The 22,488-nt window shown below is 40.4% G+C and overlaps 2 protein-coding genes across 2 annotated transcripts in view; one reads left to right on the forward strand and one right to left on the reverse strand.

Annotated features, from left to right (window-relative positions):
- Positions 1-11,322, forward strand: part of WDR17 (WD repeat domain 17) — a 49,804-nt gene extending 38,482 nt beyond the window's left edge. The window contains exons 23-30 of the mRNA XM_052661371.1: positions 2,486-2,506; positions 2,698-2,809; positions 5,392-5,533; positions 5,810-5,912; positions 6,720-6,821; positions 8,177-8,275; positions 8,589-8,772; positions 11,203-11,322. Of these exons, the coding sequence (XP_052517331.1) occupies positions 2,486-2,506; positions 2,698-2,809; positions 5,392-5,533; positions 5,810-5,912; positions 6,720-6,821; positions 8,177-8,275; positions 8,589-8,772; positions 11,203-11,322 (883 nt within the window). The remainder of the gene's footprint in view (positions 1-2,485; positions 2,507-2,697; positions 2,810-5,391; positions 5,534-5,809; positions 5,913-6,719; positions 6,822-8,176; positions 8,276-8,588; positions 8,773-11,202) is intronic.
- A 2,194-nt stretch (positions 11,323-13,516) lies between these two features.
- SPATA4 (spermatogenesis associated 4) lies at positions 13,517-22,251 on the reverse strand. Its single transcript, XM_052661549.1, has 8 exons — positions 22,034-22,251; positions 20,447-20,576; positions 19,960-20,078; positions 19,629-19,849; positions 17,411-17,527; positions 17,143-17,263; positions 14,797-14,816; positions 13,517-13,629 (listed from the first exon to the last, which is right to left on the reverse strand). Exons 1-8 carry the CDS (start codon positions 22,249-22,251, stop codon positions 13,517-13,519), a joined length of 1,059 nt encoding a protein of 352 aa, XP_052517509.1.
- Between the last annotated feature and the right edge of the window lie 237 nt (positions 22,252-22,488).

The following is a 22,488-nucleotide window of genomic DNA, read 5'->3' on the forward strand; positions in this document are numbered from 1 at the left end:
GCATTTTTTTTAAAGTTGCATGTGATATTTTAAAAATGCAATATTTTTAAATGTGATTTTTAAAAATATTGCATTTTTAAATGTCTCCTTTGTAAATAAAAGACTTCCCTGGTGGCTCAGATGGTAAAACATCTGCCTACAATGCAGGAGACCCAAGTGGAAAGAAAAGATAAGATTGTGAAGGAAATGGTGCTATGAACATGAATTAATAGTAAGAGCTACTGTGAGCATATAATGAAGTCTACTATCACTTATTCTGAAGTAACCAGTTCTAATTTGTGATATTTCAAGCACACAAAGTGTCATGAAACAATAGAGCATGCACTTTCTAAGATTATCAGGACCGCACATTCCCACGTTGTGAATTCTGCCTATCTACACTCGTTCTGGCTGGTACTTGTGTATTGGTTAGAGGTGTAGAAAATAAAGTCTCTTTTCTAGTGGAGAGTAATAACAAAGATGATATGACTGTACACTGGGAACGAATTTGGGTGATGCTTTAAGACAACAGTCTCCAGACTTTCGGCACCAGGGACCAGTTTCGTGGAAGACAATTTTTCACACACCAGAAGTGGGGAGATGGTTTGGGGATGATTGAAGCATACTACATTCATTATGTATTTTATTTCTATTATTATTACATCAGCTCCACCTCAGATCATCAGGCGTTAGATCCCGGAGGTTGGGGAACTCTGCTCTTCAGAGTTAAACCTGGGAAAGACCCGGGGAGGCTGGAGCTCAGAGCTGTTCTTCCTTGTGTCTCAGAGCCTACTCCCTAGGGTGGACCGTGCTTCACCGTGGATGACGGAGACGGTCCTATCCCTCAACAGGGGCTTGTTGAATAAAGATGATTTTACTTCTGTCTTCTCTTTCCTCAAAATACTTAGAACCTTGAGAAATTTTAAATAAGCTTGCTCGTCAGGACTTCACTTCTCCGCACTGCCTGCACACACACCCCCAGTCTGAACAGCAGATGATGCAGACGCCACTGCTGAACAGTACAGAGGACGATGATGGTGACGACCACAGCTAAGGACACTGCTGTCCCTGCATATGCATTCACTGGATGCTCGACAGTAGCATAATTTTACCGAGACTTATTGGTCTCAGTAAATTTTATGACCAAAACTAAAAGTTACATAAATTGGCTTTATAGTTTGTACTCTTAGCTACTGTCTTAGTGTAAAATACCACAGACTGGCCTATAAACAAGAGAAATGTATTATTCACAGTTCTGAAGAGAGAGAAGTTCAAGATAAACTGGCAGATTTGGTGTCTGATAAGAGCAGGCTTCCTGGTTCTTAACTAGCTGTTTTTGCTGTGCTCACAGGGAGAAAAAGGTTAGGAAGCTCCCTGTGGCTTCCTTTATCAGGGCACTGACCCCTTTCCTCGGGGCTTGCACTGCACCCTCCCAAAGACTCTGCCTCCTAATACCATCACATTGAGGGTTAGACGTCAGCTTAGGGCTTTTGGGGGAACACAGACATTCAGCTGACTACAGCTAAGTCAGAAAGAGAACAGAGCTTCCCAGTCTTCTTTCCTGTTGGGTCTGAGGGCTTCAGAGTGAATCGATAATCTTAGAGTTACTCTAAAATTGACCCGTATCTCACAGTGATGTAAGAGCTCCCTCCCCCCGAAGAACTGAGTGGTGCCCCACTGTCAGTGTCAGATGATCAGCGTCAGATGTGAATGTATCTTAACACTGACCGGCCCTCCAGGGGACCCAGTTCCCTACTGCCTCAAACCCAACCGGAAGTGTGAGGTCTAACTCAGACAACTTACCCACAAAGGTGACTGACTGTATGCTAGAAGTCAGCATCTCATTCAAATAAAATGTGATTACTTCTTTCTAAAACCTGAAAAAGGAGCGAACAGTAAGTAGATATTAAATTTTGAAGAGGATTAAAGATCTTTGAACTGAGTATACATCCTGTGTTGCGTGCATGCTCAGTTCAGCCGTGTCTGACTCTTTTGCAACCCCATGGCCTGTAGCCCACCAGGCTCCTCCGTCCATGGGATTCTCCAGACAAGAATACTGGAGTGGGCTGCCATGCCCTCCTCCAGGGGATCTTCCCGACCCAGGGACTGAACCCACGTCTCCTGTGGCTCCTGCATTGCGGGCAGTCTTTACTGCTGAGCCACAGAGGATGCTGTTAATAGAAAGCAAACTTGTTTCTTCTTAACTCCCTTCAAGAGCCCTTCCTTTATGCAGCCATAGGTCTGTGTACCAGAAACCAGGACCAAGTACATACGCTGAAAGACATGGAGCAGGCTTATCTCCAGGCAACGTGTATAATCCTCGTGGCTATTAGTAGAGCTCCACAGATTTGAAACACAGTAATTTAGATAGCTGCATTATCTTAAGAGAATATGCTTTTATAAACCAAGAACACTTCTTTTTTTGCTTTTACACTTATTGGTAAAAGTTCGCCTTTTTTGGGCTTTCATCACAGATTCATGACATTCAAATGTATTTTCTTTTTAGCTTTCCATCCGTCGGATACAGGTATTGCCTAGTTTTCCTGCATGCCCTTTGGTTTCTGTAATCTCCATTGACAGGAATTTCATAATTAAGTAGGGAATCAGTACTCTTTATGTAACTAGAAAGGCACGGGAGATTCTCCTTCCTTTGAAAGAGTTCTAAAACGTTTCTCAGTTTTTTCCTCCTTGACATTTCCCCTTTTGTCATGTGAATAGGGATTTGGCAGCTGACCTTCTCCTCATGACTCCTGACAGTGAACTACAGTTGGTAAAGCTCTGTGCTTTCTGCCCCGGGTGCACTGAAGAGATAAGCGATCTCCACGAGAAGGTATGCTGGTGCTGCTGCTGCTAGGTCGCTTCAGTCGTGTCCGACCCTGTGCGACCCCATAGACGGCACCCCACCAGGCTTCCGCGTCCTCATTGTTCCCATTTGGGATGTCGTGCTGTGATTTCGTTAGTTTTAGGTTTGGTCAAATAGAAATTCTTGCAGAGAAACAAACATGATCCTTTCACGATCCTCTTATAAAGGCAGCAAAAATTATAACAGTAACAAAAACATTGATTGAATTTCTACTGTATTTTGGGGGCTGTTCTAAATTTTCACATCTGTTGGCTATTGACTCAAGTCTCACAAAACCCTGGAAAGCAGGGCATACTGTTCCTAATTTATAAAGAAAGTGAACTCAGAGAAGGTAAGGAACTTGCCATAATTGGTTCATGTTGAAGTGAGAGCGTCAACACGTAACTGCCCGTCGCAAGCCCTTTGCATCATAAGGTGCCCCCGCCCAGAGAATCCCATGGACAGAGAAGCCTGGCGGGGTACGGTCCGTAGAGTCGCAGAGAGTGGGAAACAACTGAACCGACTTAGCATGCACACATGCATGCTGGCTTTTAAAAAATAGGATCTTGAAAAGAATTACTGAAGTACAATGAAATTTGCATGCTTATTCTAAAGTGCTTTTTATAAAGGCTCCATTACAGAATACAGGAATCTATCAAGATTACATACAAAAGTGATCAGAATATTCAGCAAGAAGGAGATTGTGTTAATTATGGTACGTTTCTATATGTCAGTGCTGTTAATCTGTTAAAAAATGATGAAGTTCTGTTTTTATTGGTGGATGGCTGTAGAACAGTAAAATAAAAAGCAGATTATTAAACCATGTACACACCATGGGATTTTCATTTTGAAAATCATCTGTGTACATAGTTTTATAACAGTGTTCACCTGCTGTTTTTATCATACATTCCAAAAGGGTATGATTGGATTCTTGGATCAGACTTCATTAATAACTCTTTAGAGAATTTTGCAAGACTAAAAATCCGTGTGTGTGTGTGTGTGTGTGTTCGGCCACAACGCACAGCTTGGGGGATCTCAGTTCCCCAATCAGGGATTGAACCCAGGGCCACAGTAGTAAACGCCTGGAATCCACTAGGCCACCAAGCAACTCCTCTAAAAATTATGTTTAAATATTAAGTTATATAGCTTTGAGAATTTTAAGATAGGGTAAGAATTACAGGAATGATCAACCTGCTCTTATCATATTCTGTGTCAGAATGAAATTTCAGTGGGAACCATTTAATTCCCTCTACTCTCAGAGCATGTTTCAAAGTGAAGAAACGATTTTTCTGTCTAACCAGGCAGTTTCTGTCATAGAGTAGTTGCTCAGCAAATAACTGGCTTTCAGGGAATACAGATGGGGAACGTTAGATGAAATGTCACGTACACATGAGCACTTGTAATTTAGTTTGTACATTTTTTGAGAGGTTGAGGGGTCTAAAATATTCCATTTGGGACTTCCCTGGTGATCCAGTGGCCAAGACTCCGTGTTCCCAATACAGGAGGACCGGGCTTGATCCCTGGTCAGGGAACTAGATCCCACAGGCCACAGCTGAGACCTGGCACAGACAAATAAATCAATATTTTTTAAACAGAAAAAATGTGAAACTATTGAATAAACGCATTAATAAATACACAATCTTAGTAACTTGAGGGGATATTAAACAAAGAGAAGGATAAGAGTGACAGATCTCAAAGGAGACAGTTGACCCTGTGGACGAACCACATCCCCTTCCGTCCGACACAGATGTTTCTGCAGAAGAAGCTGCATCACAGTGTTTGCAGAGATTAGTGAGACGGGGCAGTAAGCTATGTAGCCTCGCTTAGGAGCAAACCAACACACTCTTAACACCTGTGCTTCAAAAAGCGTGAGCATTTCAGAAGTTTACATAAAAGCTAAATTAATCCCCACCCATGATTTGGAAGCAGAACTTCCATGAAGGAGGAGTAGATTCTCAGTTTTAACAGAAAAATTATTTGAAAAAAACATTGCTTTTCATTTTACAGTAATATAATTTCATAGGCTCAAATCTCCACTTCATGGCATTTCAGAATGTCAAAGCTAAAAAAAAAAGCTATAAAGAGCTTGTCCTTTTTTTGCCTTCCTATTCAAAATAAAGTTGCGGTGTCTCAAGGTCAAGTGAAAGTTAGTTACCATGTAGAGGACACATAAGCATTACCTATTGTGTTTTCTACATTTAATGTAATTTTTGACACTGGTTGAGTATATTTGTTCTAAAATAATTAATTTTAGCATTCCTGCTAAATGACATTTGTGGGTACTAATCCCGTTACCACAATCAGGACAATTTTCTTTCACCTTTTTTATTGTGTGTTTAAAAGTATTGACTCATTAGATAATATCATATTTATTTATTGTTTTTAGATCTTAAAGATATTAACATAAATGTATGCTCCCAGTACAGATTATTTCATTTACATCTATTTTCAGCAACTTTAATTAGAGAAACATACCAGGTATATTGGAAATATTTAGCACTTATATTATTACTATTCCTTTTATTCCTATAAATATTAGTAGCATTGTCATCAAACCAATTCTTTTCTAGTGCAAGCTACCCACAGTAGAAGAATGTATGCAGTTAGCTGAGACAGCCCATGCCGATGGCAAAATATTTGAAACTATAAAGTATTACTTGCTAAGTCAAGAACCTGAAAAAGCCCTTCCTATTGGCATTGACTTCATCAAAGGTATGTATTTAGTTGGTAGTATAATTTAAAATCTACTCTTTTATTTGGTATTTTCACTTGTATTAATTTTTTTAAAAAGGCTTAAAAATAAAGTTCTAGCCATCCTGAATTTAAAAAAGAAAGAGATTGCTGATGGTTTGGTAGCAGGACCTGACTGGGATCTAGAAAATAAAGAGGTAGATAGCATTGACCAGAAAAGAATCAATCACACAAGTTAAAATTTGAATGAACAAGTTTTAATCCTTTTATTTAGAGACTCTGGTTTTATTTTGCCAGAACACATCAGTAGTTCAGATTGGACTTTGGACACCATTTACCCCGTTCTTGACCTGTTGAGTTATATTCGTACTGAAAAACTCGTCTTGCATACATGTACTGAGTGAGTACTTTTTCCGCAAAATATGTAACCAAACTTATGCAATGTTTCAAATGGCTGTATTGTGTTCAGATGAAGAAATAAGATCTCTTGGACAGATAGGTGCACATGTAGAAAAATTACATTTTCTTTTATCCTTAAGTAAACATAGAGAGGTCACTTTGAAACCTAAGATAAGTCTTACTGGCCCCGTTTCCTAATACCATGTGTGTGTGTCTGTGTGTGTCTGTCTGTACACAAAGACACACACAGACACACCTGGTTCAAACAGGGCTACTTCAGAGCTTTGGGGTCATTTTGGACCACATGTCCCCAGTGGTCTGTGTAGTGGTCAAAGCTCTTAAAAATCCATGTACAGAAAGCATCCTAGGTTGGGCAAAGAAGTGAAAGTGCTAGAAAGTAAAAAAATAGACACTGTCCTTGAATTCAGGTATCGTTTAAGGACATTATTACCCCTGTAGCTAAAGTCCCGAGAACCGCGTATATTTCTTAGCAAGGCTTTAGGCTGTTTTTGTTGCAGGGCCACATGGGCAAACTGGTGCAGCAGCCTGTGGCACTTTGGCAGGAGTCGCAGGGACCGACAGGGGAGAGAGGAAAACAAGGCGGCAAGAGTTCAGGATTATTTAAAGACTTATATTTTAAAATACAATTTGTATTATTTGGTACATGTCTGAATAGGAGTTAACTGATGAATGAAACATCTTTACATTTAGAAAATTTTTAATGAGACACAAGTTCAATAACTATGTAACAGCAATGTTCTGTACCTGAGATTGTAGAATTTTTAAAAATAAATACATTCTCTTCTAGAGCTCGAAATGAGTTGCTGATATTATGTGGGTACGTTGGCGCGTTGCTGGCTATCAGAAGGCAGTATCACAGCATCGTTCCAGCACTGTATGAGTACACGAGGTAAAAGCAGTTTCTCTCTGATTAAGACATTAGAGAAGTGAGTGCCTTTCCCTGAGTCGGTTAGCATCTTAAGTGCACTGTAGAGACAAATAAATTTTGCACATGCCCATTTATTTGCTAAGCATGTGCTTCAGCATAAAGCAGCAGTAAGTGATACAAATTAACAGTGAGTGGGAGTATTAGTCACTCAGTTATGTCCAGCTCTTCGCAACCCCATAGATTGTAGCCCGTCAGGCTCCTCTGTGCATGGGGTTCTCCAGGCAAGAACACTGGAGTGGGTTGCCATTCCCTTCTCCAGGGGACCTTCCTGACCCAGGGATCAAAGCTGGATCCTCCTGCATTGCAGGCAGATTATTTACCATCTGGGCAGATTCCATCAAGGATCTGGATTCTTCCCTTCTTTCAACTCTGACATCCTTGGCTTCCTTCCTCCTGCCTGAGTGACCCAGAGTTACCAGCTAGCTTCTTGCCCTCTGCCTGCATTTGAAGTGGGAAGGGAGGTGAGGGTGACCGGATGGAGACCACAACGGGCAGGAGCTTCTGATTCTGGAAGGAAGTCTTCCTTCGTGGTGTGTGCCTGCAGACCACGGCCAGGACTGTGTAATCTACTTTTAAAAGAAGATGAGAAACTGTGTGTTTCAAGCTTGCCCATCTCCACAGTAGAAAAATGCAAAGTAAAGAGGTTGGTCAGTGGCAGATATTCCCTATTTCATATTTTATATTCAGATATGACCTACCTGCCAAACTCCTGTGTTTTCAGGACAGCTTGCTGAACTCAACCCTCGTGCATAAAACTTGTCGTACTCAAAAATAAAACTGAGTGCCTTGTCCCCAAAAATACCATCTCTAGAGCAGGTGACTCCTAAAGATGCTGAGAGTCTGTGGTGAAGCAGTTATTCTGAGTTTCCTTCCTGTGGGCACGGGGTTCTGAGAGAAACGGAGCGCTCTCCTTCCCGACTTACCCGTCTTGTCGAGGTGGAGGGCTATGTTACTGTGGGCCTGCGCCTGGAGCTGTCGGAAGAATCTCTGATGTCAGGGCACTCGAGGAAAAATCTATGCCAGCAGCATAACCATAAATGGAAAGCAACTTTCAACAATATTAAGATATAAGGGAATTTCTGAGTGTTACTCAGCATTGCTCATCCTGTCATCCAGCATTTATTGAATATGTTTGACTTACCAGAGAGTTACACACACAGACCCACACACGTGTGCACACACACATGTATTTACATATACACATAGATATGTGAACAACAGTGTATATCTAAAATTGCCATTGTTTAGAATTCATGTGCCTTTTTGCTGTCTTCATCATGGATGTCAGATGTTAATTTCTTTCTGGCGTGTTTCAGTCAACTGTTAAAACGGCGGAAAGTGTCAGTACCTTTAAAAATTGAACACCTTTCTGAGGAGCTGGATGCGTGGAGAGCTTGCACACAGGTTGTCAACCCGTGAGTGAATATAAAATCTGATATAAAAATTGAATACAGAATGTATTGCTTAATATTGTAGACAGACTTGTAAATTGTTGTCTCATTATTTTGGCAGGAGAATGAATCTTGGGTTGTTTAGCACACACTCAGTAATAATTTATAACACTCTCCTGCCTTTTTCAAGTCCTTCCTTTTACTGTAAATTAAGTCTAAAGCTAATTTGCCGTCACTTACAAAGGACTAAATTATCATGGGGGACTGTTTTTAATCTAAACCTTGACAATCCTGTGATTCTACAAAAATAAAAATGGAATATCTGTTGGAAATACAGATCATCAGAAGACTCTCCATATACGCCCCCTTCTGATTCACAAAGACTGGTTTATGCAACTTTACTGAAGAGACTAAAGGAAGAACCACTCAGAGGAATTGTTGGACCAGATTATGTGACTGGGTCGAATCTTCCCAGTCATTCCGATATTCACATCTCTTGTCTTACGGGATTGAAAATCCAGGTACAGCCTAATGTCAGGCATAAATTATGCATGCCCATCATTTTTGTTTTTTCATTACTTTTTGAAATGAGAACTTAAAATAATCTGAATAAAAGTATAAAGAAACCTGAGGCCTAGTGAGAAAATATTGCCCTTAATAAGCTTTTGTATTTGATATAAGTGGTTTCTCTCTCCTTAAAATAAATCCAGAGACATAGTCATTGTACTTTTTATCATAAAAGCAATTCATATAACAGATAGACTTGGTAACATATGGCATGTATACTTAGTAACATATGTTTTAAACTACATAGAGATAATTTCCTTAGGGAAGTTAAATAAGGGAGACAAAGCAACAGTCAACAGAGTTACAAATTGTTCTCAGTAGATTAAATGTAACTTAATAGTCTCCACTGGTATTTTATAAACACAAAGCAATTAAAACCTGATAGATGTATAATAAATCTACATATTATGCATATTCTTACATTGACTTAGTGAACTTCTCAGTGATTAAAAATTACAGGGCTCTATCATGAGGGATGGCTAATTCCCAAGGAATGGCCCCTCGTGCGCAAAGTAACAATGCTGAACAATGCCAGGCCTGCCCGTGTGGCCCAAGGGTGCCATTATCGCCAGAAAATAGAGAAGCTTTCATCATTTCAGAGCCAGGAGCAGTTGTAGGTATCCCCAAGAAGTAAACAAAGCTGAATCCCCATGAAGTGCTACTGGAGACCAGATGGGACCGAAAGAATGCCATCCCCCAGGCATCATCACGTGTCACTAAGTGGATTCTTGTGTCTCTAATGTAACATAGCTAATTACATCTCTGACACCAATGTGCCACATCAGAGGAGAAAGGTGTTTGGGGGGACAACTAGTCAGATGTCTTGCTACCAATGAAAAATCTAACTGCAGCTTGACTTGACCCTGAAAACTAAGTCTTCAGAACACACCAGTATATTCCAAACCACAGACAGGAAACCAAATAGGATATGTGCTTACTATCCACTTACGTTCAGAGATTAAGAACCAAAGCAGTAAATTCAGTCATTTATAATTAATAGCAAAACCCATCTTGCAGCTTTTAGACTGTATCCTCAGTGCCACTTAACTACCCTGCATGTACCACTTCTAGTACTTGACAGACTTCCTGTTTCTTCCTCCTCTTCAGAGCTTTTTCTCCTGAGACAATCAATCTACTCCACAGGCTGTCTAACCTCTCTGCACCCAAACCCACCTTAAGAAAGGATCTACTAATTACCTGACATACACTCGGGCCCAAACGACTAATTCAGGGGGAGTTCTCCTCACCTGGGATATTTTTGTTCCTGCAGAAAATTAATGTGTCCTGGTTAAAACTGAAATTTCAAGTACCTGTGAATAGGAAGCTGTCTACTGCATATAAATGGATTTTTGAATATCTGAAAATAATTTGCTAACAACATGCTCTTATCACTTCAAGTGTTAGTGGCTCGGTCATGTCTGACTCTTTGCAACCCCATGGACTGTAGCCTGCCAGGCTCATCTGTCCATGGAATTCACCAGGCAAAGAACACTGGTGTGGGTTGCCATTCCCCTTTTCCAGGAGATCTTCCCAACCAAGGGGTCGAACCGAGGTCTCCCTCATTGCAGTCAGATTCTTTACCATCTGAGCTGCCAGGGAAGCCCCTAATCATTTGAAATCAGGGTCCAAAGCCTGATAACTTTAGAACATAATGAAGAAATTAAGTTTTTATCCCATTTTTGTGTTTCTGAAATCATGCTTTTTCTTCTAGGAGCCGGGAGATACAGATTGAAAGGTTTTTTGGGATTTAGTTCTTCAGAACTACACTTGATATACAAAATAGCTGATGTAACTAAATTGTAGATATGCTTATAAATCACAAAATTGACATGACTCTATATTATATATCCACATGTATATAGCAGTGTATTTTTCATCTTCTGGAGAGCAAGTTGAGTTTCTGGTTTAAATAATTTAACCAGCTGTATTGATGTAGGCTGTATGATAAAAAGGGTGAAGTCTACTATTAGGCATGTATGCCTTTATAAATGTTAACTTTGTAGTAATTAATAGATTAACAATATCTACTGTCGTTGACAGCACTATTGTAATTAAAAGAATTCAGATGATAAAGCCAAATTCCATTTTGAAAGACATCAGAGCATTTAAAAATGTTTCTCTATTTGGTGGCAATTCAAAAAATCTAGTGTTTCTCTTATTTTTAAATTTCCTATCAGCATTGCCTAAATATCACTGGTAGTTTTTTGATGACAGTGATTCTGTGTATGGAAGTTTAAAATTCATTTAAACTTTAAATTTAAACTTTAATTTTTAAATTTTAAATTTTTAAATTTAAACTTTAATTTTTTAATTTAATTAAATTTAAAATTTAAAGTTGCAAATTCATAATCTCATCCTCTCTTCTTGTGACTCCCACTGTGCAGGGTCCTGTATTTTTCCTTGAAGATGGGAAATCCACCATCTCCTTGAATGATGCTCTCATGTGGGCAAAGGTGAACCCATTCTCACCTCTGGGGACTGGAATACGACTCAACCCATTTTGAGGGAAGGTTTTTCTCCATGCTTAATTGTTTTTCTTAAGACCTTTCGTGAGTTAGTATTACCTTAACCTCTGCTGTCCGAAAGCCAAAGGTCTGGAGGAGGAGAAGGGGGTGGAGGGCTCACAGTTGATTTTAATCATTGACTTCAACAAATAAAATATTTATATAATTTCAAGGAAAAATAGGTGTCTGTCTCCTTTATAAAATATAATAGCCGTATTTGGGAGGAAGGTAATATTCAAATTATAAAGGACTGACAAATATAAAAGAGCATAGAAACTTTTCCCAGAGCATAAAAGGTACCAACTATTCTAGTGTTAAAACACTGAAAGGTATAAAATAGTGCAACACCTATAACAGTGCTTGATGTGCAGTGGATACCTATGAATATTTGAATGACCGAACATCTCCAAGTCTTGAAATGTAAGGTACATACAGCTGATCTTCAAGTTAACAAGCACCGATATTGTCCTCTACAAAATGCATGGTAAGCCGCTAGTTTCAGTTCATATTTAATCAAAGTTTTCAGTTATAAATTTAATAAACATCAATAAATGGATATGCAGTCAAAATACTTTTGAGTTTTATTTTTTTAAAAAGAAAACATTCCCAGGTTTTGTACCTGAAACTTAAATGTCCAGTTATAAAAGGAATGAGTTATATAAGCATGAAAAATATTGAGGGGTAAAAAACAAATGAAGTGAAAATTTATTTTAAAAGATATAAATACTAATTTTGATAATTTAATATTCACAATCTCTAATCATTTTATATTAACTCTAATTATAATAAACATGATTTATTGGAAGTTAGACCATGAATGCTTTTGCAGGAGATTGAACACAGAATCAAGAGAAGAAACTTACTGTTTACCCAAATCTAATTCTTTTTTCTGCATGTTTCTCCAGCTGAGTTTCAGAAGACTTGTCTAAAAGTCTTTCCTAAGACACTATATTTTATGGTTTAAAAGATTATTCTCAACATTTTCTAAACTCATTCCCAAGAAGTCATCTATTTTATCAGGACTCTCTTTAAATTTATTTTACTAAATATTATCTGTTCAGAAAGATAAAGTTAACTAAGGAAGTCTCTGGATGTCGAAATTCTTATGCAGCTGTCTAAGCCTTCAAAAATGCAGAAAAACAAATAAGAGTTTTGTTGGAAACTGACAAACATATCATGAGATTCAGCCTTAGTAATACTCATCTTGGAAGTCAAGTGACACTATTAATGAGATAGCATAAAAACATGAATAATTCCACTTAATGAAAATTTTCCAAATAATGAATTTAAGATTACCAAGAATATAGGAAGTATAATCACTATCTGGCTGCTTTTGTTTTCCCTTTGATAAAAATATGGGGCTTGGCAGCAAGCAGGAAGGATTTTTCAATCAAACTAAATGGTTTGCTAAACACCAGAATGAAGTTCCAAGTGAAACATGATTTTCCTTCTAGTATCAACAGGAAAGATACATTTTTTTTTTAAAATTCATAGCTTAAGTAAAGCTGTTTCTAGAGGTGGGCAAGATTTTCAATGGACCAATGTGTAATAGTAATATTCAAAAAAAATTGTATTGATGAGCATGACATGTAAATAAATGATATCAGGCAAACTAGTAGTGTAACTCTTTGCTAGTGAGGAAAACATTACAAAGTATATTCACATTACCTACAAAAGTTATGAGAAAGAATTCTTAGTCGTCAGGGTGAATCATGTTTAACTGTACCTTTAAACTTACTTTTGCTCACTGGATTAATGAAGGGACTTCCCAGGTGGCTTCTTGGTCAAGAATCTTCCTGCCAATCCAGGAGCGCAGGAGATGCGGGTTTAATCGCTGGATCAGGAAGATTCCCAGGAGGAGGAGATGGCAACCCACTCCAGTATTCTTCCCTGGAGAAATCCCGTGGACAGAGGGGCCTGGCAGGCTACAGTCCATGGGGTTGCAAAGAGTCAGACATGACTGAGGGACTAAGCATAAACATGCATACTAATAAACCGATTTTGTGTTTTCAACGGTACCAGGCAGGCACAGGTGTTGAATAAATGATTGTTGAATTTTTTTAAAAAATATGTTCTTCAGCCCAACTGTGGATAGGACACACTTTAATTTACTTATTATTGAAATATATCCAAGCGTAGATGATTGTATCCTATTAGGGTGGCAAGAGGTGGTAAAATCACTTCTTCAAAGCCATTAGATAGGTGCTTCTTCGGGTTCCTTTTCCACATTTATGGTAGGCTTCATTGAGTCAAAATGTGTTCCAGTTTGCTTCACCTCAATTTCTTTAGGTAGACTGACACTATTACCTGTATTTGGTGGGATATTTAAATAAAATTGAGATCCACTGTGGTTATTAAATATGTACATAACCATCAATGTTTCTAATGTACCAACCATACACAGAATAATTAGCAAGAGGCTGGGCACAAGTTAGTCTAAAATCTCAAGTAAACAGAACATTTACAGCATGCATTATAGTAGTTGGAAATACAAAACCGGAATACCAGCGCCTCCAGAGTCATCTGCAGAGCCTAAAAATACCCAGGGCTTATTGGGTGCATCTGATACTGAATATGACTACTATTTTTAAATGTTGCTTCAGAAAGCAGGTGAGGCAACAGTGATTTTAATAGTGATTTTAATAGTGCTTAGATTTGCAAACACAGAATTCAGAATTAGGTTTCTAGAATTCTGTGCTAAGGCATCCAAGCTGGCCACTCCGACTCTTCAGCTGACTTGGTTCGAATAGGATGGGCCAGAGAGAACTGAGAGACCTGCATTTCCTTGGCCCATTGTTGTGGTTGATGCTAGATTTAGGTAAACAAAGGAACTTCAGTGTTAAAAAAAAAAAACCTTTCTTATAATTTTTACCACCTTATCAATATATTAAGAGAAACTTTTCAGATGAACAGCCTGTGATTTCAGTACCATTCAGTGCCAACTGCTATCTTAGGTGGTAAAATAGGTTTAAATTCCTTCAGTCGAGAGTTGTTGCCTCTCCTCTTGTTAACTTCCAAGTTCTGTTAGCTTATCCAACTAATCACTCTGCTCTTATCAGAAGTGACTAAAATGGCATCCATCTCACAAATGTGGGGAGAAGTGATGTAAAGCCCAGGAGAAGGGGCTCTCATCCATATAATTACCAAAGTCAAACCCACGCCATTTATTAATTCCTGTTGTGCCTCGGTTGGGAGAGTCCCAGGATCTACAACAGGCTGGAGAGAAGGAGAAAGAGAAGCTCGTGTCTTCCCATCCTGCTCTGCCCGGCCCCGTGAGGGCCCCCGTCGGCCATTTTGAAAAGTAGGAGACAAGACCACGGAAACGGAAGGGAATCGGGCCTCATGAGAGCACAAGATGGAGGACGAGTGATTTTTAGGAGTTGGTCCATTATTAAACACCGAACAGCAAGAGGCCATGCTCCTAGGAGTCCCAATCTGAAATAACGATAGCATACAGTTTTTCGAAAAACTCACCTGTGACTCTTGAAAGTTTCCTGAAAAGACAACAGAAATGAAGAATATTCTTTAGCAACTCAGATATCAGTAGGCAACTTTTTTTTTTTTTAAGCACGGCACCTGACATCTGTTTGTTATACAGGCAGAAAGCCTTGCTTTGGCTCACTCCCACCTTTGCTTTCTCATCCCCAGTCAGGCCCTTTGAGCCCTATTACAGGGACAGAGGCAGGCAGGTGAACAGAGGGGCCACTGCAGTCTCCTCCCTGCCCACCACACTCCTCCCCACCCCAGCCCGCCGGGTTCCAGCTCCTGCCCTGCTGGAACGTTTACTGCAAACATCCCTGATGGAAGGAGCCTGGGGCAGGCTGAAGGGGAGGACGTGTTCTCAGAATCTAAAGGTGAAACTATGAACTGCTCTTTTTTTCCTCATAGAAGTATTGGAATTGACTTCTGTTAGAGTCCGTGGTGATGTATTTTGTGTTAGGGACCAAACGACAGTCTCTAGGCCTGAGTCATGTTTACCAGAAAGAGACAGGATATGCGCTCATCCTACCTGGCCAATCATGTAACGCCAGCTACTGCTGTAACTGAGACAAAGAACTGCCTGTATATAAGCCGCCATACTCCTTTGTTCGGGGCTCTTGTCGGATTCCCTTGTGTGGGATGAGACTTGAGCCCTAGCGCGCTAGAGATAAACTCCCTTCTTGTTTTTGCATTAGTGTGGTGGACTTGCTCTCTCGGTCGGCTCGGAGATACGGGCTCGGAGCATAACATTTTGAGGCACTGGCTGGCCTAAGGTCTCAATGTTAAAAAGTATGCTCTGGGAACCGTTGTTCTACCAAGCCGTAAGTGTTAGTTGCTCCGCTGCTGCTGCTGCTAAGTCGCTTCAGTCGTGTCCGACTCTGTGCGACCCCACGGACGGCAGCCCACCAGGCTCCCCTATCCCTGGGATTCTCCAGACAAGAATACTGGAGTGGGTTGCCATTTCCTTCTCCAATGCATGTAAGTGGAAAGTGAAAGTGAAGTCGCTCAGTCGTGCCCGACTCTTTGTGACCCCCTGGAATGCAGCCCACCAGGCTCCTCTGTCCATGAGATTTTCCAGGCAAGGATACTGGAGTGGGTTGCCGTTTCCTTCTCCAGGGGATCTTCCCGACCCAGGGATCAAACCTGGGTCTCCTGCACTGCAGGAAGATTCTTTACAGAATCTATCAAGCCATAGCAAAACAAAACTAAGTAATAGTGATGTGTGATCCAATTGTTGTTGTTAAGTTGCTAAGTCATGTCCGACTCCTTTGTGACCCCACAGACTGCAGGCCACCAGGCTCCTCTGTCCATGGGATTCTCCCGACAAGAATGCTGGAGTGGGTTGCCATTTCCTTCTTCAGGGGATCTTCCGGACTCAGGGATGATCAGACCCACATCTCCTGCATTGCAGGCAGATTCTTTACTGCTGAGCCACCAGGGAAGTCCCATGTGATCAGACAGAGTTTGAAAAACACTTCTTTCTACACCTCTCCCTTTTAATATTCATAATGTGTGTTAGCATATGAAAGGTTCTAAGAAGTCATTTAAAAAAAAGAAAAAAAGAATCTGTTGACATTGCTTTCCCAGAGCTTATATAAGCAAAGAACTTCCACCCCATCTTGCCCAAGAAATCCCTCTTCACACTTTAAGCAGTCTGCTCTATAGAGAGCCCACAGGATAGTTTCCATCAAGGGCATGACAGTAAATATTATATTTCAAGCTTTGAGTAGGGTTTTCAGATAAAAATGGGACACTGTTAAATTTGAATTTCTGATACATAGCGAATATTTTTTTTTTAGCAAATGTCCTCAACATGTCTTAAAAAGTACTGGTTATATTGCCCTCATCTTTTTATTTGCTAAGTCTGGGATCCTACGTTGTAGGCCAGACAGTCTCTGTGGCCAGTACCAGGCCTGCTACTCTAGATGAGAAGCAGCCACAGACAAGGCACAAAGGCACAGGCATGGCTGTGTCCCAGTACAGCTTTACTTATCAACATGGAAACTGGAATTCCATCGCATTTTCTTGTGTCAGGAGATACCGTTTTTCTTTTGATATGTTTCCAACCATTTGAAGATGTAAAAGCCATGCTTCATTTGCAGGCTATACAGAATTGTCAGGCAGAGACTGACTTTAGCCCGTGGTTTGGCTATAGTTAGCTGTGGTATACAGTGCTTTCTGAATTCACAGGACTTAAACTTGCGGCTTTTTGTAAAACAAGTGATTGGAAAGTCCAGGTGTGCAGGTTGTCTGCATCTGGGTTAGGACTGATTCATCATCCAGCTGCTAGAGAACTAAGTTTTGAGCTCTGCCAATGTACTTCCCCTGTTTCAGACTCACTTTTTTAAGCAGAAATCAGTATTGGGATGGCTCATATAGAAGAAAGTGGGGGCACCCTGGCTTGGGGGTTCCCCTCGTTTGGACGGGTTCTTAGCCCTCAATGTACTCATGCTCGCAGCACCTACAGAAAAACACAGCACATCAACCTGCGCATTCTAGACTGAATGCCTAGACCAGCATTTTTACTATTTTAAAAAATTTAAATGAACAAAATAAAAGAAAAACATCAATTTTAACAAGTAAAAAAAAAAAAAAAAAAAAAACTTACAACACACAGGAGCGGCTTTTGCCTTTGAAATGACTGAATTGCTTTTGTTCCCAAAGGCTTTGGCAGGATGGTGATCGAGAGTAGATTCTCCCACTGTTGGTTTGACTGCAAACCATTCTATAAAATAAAAACACAACATTTTTTGTTAAAAATTCATTATGACTATTGTCAAAATACGACACTACAATTTCATTTAAGCCGATTATTTAGACATCAGGGATTCCCTGGTAGCTCAAACGGTAAAGAGTCTGCCTGCAATACGGGAGACCCGGATTTGATCCCTGCATCGGGAAAATCACCTGGTGAAGGAAATGGCCACTCACCCCAGTATTCTTGCATGAAAAATCCCATGGATGGAGGAGCCTGGCAGGCTACAGTCCAATGCGGTCGCAGAGAGTCAGACACAACTGAGTGACTTCACTTTCACTTTTGTATCGTATTCCTGAGAGTGGTGTGAGTACATAGGTTAACAGCCCTCTCCACCATGGTTCACATCTCTGATGCATGGAAGAGTTGCTTCAAAAAAGGTACTTTAAAGGCAGTATCCCTGTGTTCCTATTAGTCTTTTGATAAGCTTTTATTCAATAATAATATACATACAGAAAAATGAACAAATCGTATTGTTACAGTTTGATGAATTTTCGGAGTGAATATATACCTGGGTTGCCATCACCTTGATTCAGAAACAGTATAGTACCAGCAACCCCAAACCCCCTCATATCTCTCTGTTGTTGTTTAGTTACTAAGTCATGTCTGACCCTTTGTGACCCCATGGACTGTAACCTGCCAGGCTCGTCTGTCCATGGGATTTCTTAGGCAAGAATACTGGAGTGGGTGGCCATTTACTTCTCCAGGGCATCTTCCTGACCCAATGTGCTTCCTGACCCAGGGATCGAACCCTTGTTGGCAGGCAGATTCTTTACCACTGAGCCACCAGGGAAGCTCCAGAACTCTAAAAAGAAATCTTGACCTCTATCATCATAGGTTAGCTTTACATGTTTGTATATTTCATATAAATAAAATCATACAGTATCTTTCATTTTGGAGTTATTTTTATACTATAAAAATGGTGACAAAATTATTTTCCATGTTTCTGTTTCTTACTAATTCTATCAACTGCAGCACTTGGGCATCAGTTTCACTGTGCTTCCAAAGACCACTTACTCTTCTTAGCTCACCCTCACGGAGGCTAGAAGATGTGTGTGAGGTCATTTCTACTCATCAGCTGTGCCCTATGTGTGCTAAATACCACTCTGGACAGTAATATTGCACAAAACTGTTACAATCACTTTGGCCGCTTAAAATCAGCAGTCTCAAAAATCAACACAGATGATAAAAGAATTCTGTTCAATAATCTGAAGGGTTGAGGTGTCCATGGCTAAAGAGAAATTGTGTTCCAAAGCAAACAGGGATGCAGGTCAGTTTTGCACTAAAATGAACTTTTAAACTGAAGATTAAATGGAATGGATGTGTTTCGTTCCAGAAATTCCTACCAGATCCAATAAGTAGAAGTAATAGATAAATTAAATGTAAGCAAATATTAGGGATAAAAAATGATGCTTGATTTTGTGGTGTTAAAAAAATAACTTGACAAATGCTGAACAACAAAAGAACTTAAGTGGGGGGACTTCCCTGCCAGTCCCAGTGGTTAAGAATCTGCCCTTCTATTACAGGGAGCACGGATTCAATCCGGGTGGAGGAATTAAGATCCTGTGTGTCTGTGCGGTGTGGCCAAAAATAAATAAATAAATAAAAATAAAAGGGAGAAATAGCATCAACTTAAAAAAAAAGAGAACTTAAGTGGGATGGGGGCTGGCAGGGAGTGGGTAGTGTTCTAAGGTCCTTACAGTTTGAGGAAGAGAATAAATATATTACATTTAGACTAAGATAAATATGTATGTTAAAATTTCTATGGTAGCACTAGAAAGAGTAGAAATTTGTAATTTTCCAAATTAGTAGTGGGGTCTTTGGAAAAAAGTTCAGTCCTAAAGAAGAAAAAAATAGGTAAGACAAAAAACAAGAAATAGAACACATTAAAAGCACAAAATAATATGATAGATATGAATGCATATATGGCTGAATTAATAAAAGTCGCAGCAGATGAAATTACAACAGTCCATGAATCGGGTACAGCGGCAGGCTTTTCTTTCACTTGTGTTCAAGTAGAGCCTCGTTAAGCTTGGAAGAACCCAGTTGACTATTTCCAAGGAAAACTTACTTGGATTCAGTTTTCTGCTCAATTTCCTTTGCAACATTTGTAAAAGGAAGAGGAACTCTACTTTAAGTTCATTGTTAAGTTTGTTGGGATTGCCTATTAGTTCTGATAGCCTAATGTTATCTTTAATAGACTTTGAAGCTGTCGACCTAGGGACCAGGGGCAACTGCATCTGGTAACTGTAGTCTGTGAAATTCACGAGGTCATCCTGGATACTTTTAATTCTGAAAAAATAAAATAAAATATTGTTGACAAATGCCATTTTAGTAATAAGATTTATATTACCAAAAGTTTCATATTAAATTATATTACTAGAAAATTCCAGATAACTCACTCTTGATGTGTTAACAAGGTGTACACCTCCTGTATCAGTATTTCAGGTACTCCGGCTTTACAGTGAATTGTTCCATGGATTAGTTCTTTAGGTAATTTAAGTTTTTTTCTTGCCAGGAACTTTAATAGTAGAAAGAGAATACTTTCATCATAAGAAGTTCTATAAATGTCTCCAATTACTGTGAATTCACTCTAGTCTCCCTGTAATCCTCAACTAATAGTTTGAGGTTTAATGTGATAATTATTAAAAGATATTATTACTCAGCAAGACAATCAACTATTATATCGCACTCCAATTTGAAATGAGTATGCCAAGTTTCATAGGTGACTCATGACATAAACCTTAGTAACCTTTTCAATACAAGGAAACAAGCTGCCAACCCAGCACATGGCCACACACACATATACAGAGAAATCCAAGATCTCAGGAATACACCTCTTCAAACAAACTTCTCAACAGTTAAAAGTGTCAGTGATTGCTAATTTACCTTTTCCAACTGTGCCCAGTTATCCAACTTGACTTTTAAAGAAGTTCCATTTTTAAAGGATGACAGCTTAAGGTCCCAGGGGTAATATGTAGTGAATATTTCTGCTATCAGGAAGCCATTTGAAAAATCTCTGTTCCATAGCGATAAGGAAATGAAATTAAGTGCAGTTATTTATACAATTTGTATTTATGGTTAATTAACACCACTTAAATATTCTATACTGACAGCAGCTAACTTATGGAGCATTCTTGGATCCCTACTCTAAGGAAGCCTGCTATGGAATAGCATTTGGGTAAGAGTAGATACACCAAAGCCCGTGGCATTCCTTTTATGAAGCCAAAACCATTATTTTGTATTGAATATGCATGTTAACAAGATCCCCATGTGATACCTGTATCCACTGAAAAGTTCAGGCATCTTTCTTAAGGAAAACTGAAATTAATAAGCCAGAGTCATTGCCTACAAAGTCGTTATTTTTCTGGAATTTAGTTTGCATTCCCAGAAAAAATATTAACTACCAGTTATGTTCAGCAAGTGAAATTAAAAGATGCTTGCTTCTTGAAAGGAAAGCTGTGACAAACGTAGATAGCATTCTTTGTTAAAAAGCAGAGAGCTTATTGTGACAAAGGTCCGTCGAGTCAAAGCCATGTTTTTCCCAGTAGTCATGTACAGCTGTGAGAGCTGGACCATAAAGAAGACTCAGCGCCAAAAAAATTGATGCTTCGAACTGCGGTGCTGGAGAGGACTCTTGAGAGTCCGTTGGACTGACTGCAAGGAGATCAAACCAGTCCATCCTAAAAGAAATCAACTCTGAATATTCATTGGAAGGACTGATGCTGAAGATGAAGCTCCATTTCTTTGGCCATCTGATGCAAAGAGCCAACTCATTGGAAAAGACCTTGATGCTGGGAAAAATTAAGGGCAAGAGGAGAAGAGGACAACAGAGGATGAGGTGATTGGATAACATAACCAATCAGTGGGCATGAGTTTGAGCAAACTCCAGGAGCTAGAGAAGGACAGGGAAGCCTGGAACGCTGCACCCCATGGGGTGGCAAAGAGTCAGACACGACTTAGGGACTGAACAACAGCAGTGTTCAGCGAGGCTGCACTTAGCAACTTTTTTCAGTCCCTGATAACTCTCAAACTAGATGCAGTATCTAACAGAAAGCAAACTGATCCTCACTAATATAAATGTCCAATGTCCCTGAAGAAAGAGCCTGGACTTTTTTTTTTTTTTTTAGTTACCAAAGTATTCTCTATTGGCTTAAGTAATGATTGACTGATTGAAATGCTCCATCCTATTTTTTTAGGTCATCTCCCTAAGAGAGCAAGGAGTGTGTGAGTGAGTGTGTGTGTATGTGAGTGTGTGTGTATATGAATGTATGTGTGTATATGAATATATGTGTGTATGTGTGTGTGTATATGAATGTGTGTGTGAGTGTGTGTGTGTGTGTGTGTGTGTGTGTGTGTGGTGAGTGGGCGGGGGCGGGGGCAGTCCCTGTAAAGAGCCCCTGAGCGGATCCTGGGCCTGCTCTGCTGGGCCCTCAGCGCCCGCTAGGCGTCCGGGGGCCGGACCTGCTTCAGCACCTGCTGATGTTCCTGGGGAAGAAGGTGAGGTCGAGGCTCTGGAGCCAGCGCAGAACCGACCGAGACAAGCGGGAGCTCTTCGGGGGATGAGGATAGACCAGACACTTCTTAGGCTTCTCTCCATTGGGAGCTGCTTGACATGGCAAAATTGACCGTGACTTAGGGCGGGCTGCCGCCGGCTGTGTCAAAAGCCCTTCTCCAGGGCCGGCGGCAGCCATGGCGCTTTCTGGGTTTCTATGGCAGCACCGGTAGGGGCGGGGCCTCTGCTGGGGCGGGGCCTCTGCTGGGGCGGGGCCTCTGCTGGGGCGGGGCCTCTGCTGGGGCGGGGCCTAGTGTGGGCGGGGCCTCAGCGCGAACGCCCCGCCTCACGGGTCCTCCAGCTTGGGGTCCTGCCGCCCTGGGTTGGTGGACGCGCATCCCTGGTCCCACTGGGAAAGGACTCGGTTCCAGGAGCT

Source organism: Budorcas taxicolor, chromosome 24 (assembly GCF_023091745.1).
Source record: "Budorcas taxicolor isolate Tak-1 chromosome 24, Takin1.1, whole genome shotgun sequence".
In the NCBI taxonomy this organism is placed as follows: domain Eukaryota; kingdom Metazoa; phylum Chordata; class Mammalia; order Artiodactyla; family Bovidae; genus Budorcas; species Budorcas taxicolor.

What these genes read in the sequence shown, in the direction of transcription:
- SPATA4 (XM_052661549.1), bottom strand. Translation starts at nt 22,251, where the DNA reads ATGGCTGCCGCCGGCCCTGGAGAAGGGCTTTTGACACAGCCGGCGGCA. An exon ending in ACTGGGCACAGTTGGAAAAG is followed by an intron (nt 20,079 to 20,446) that starts GTAAATTAGCAA and finishes CTACTATTAAAG; the next exon opens with TTCCTGGCAAGAAAAAAACT. An exon ending in ACCTTGTTAACACATCAAGA is followed by an intron (nt 19,850 to 19,959) that starts GTGAGTTATCTG and finishes TTATTTTTTCAG; the next exon opens with AATTAAAAGTATCCAGGATG.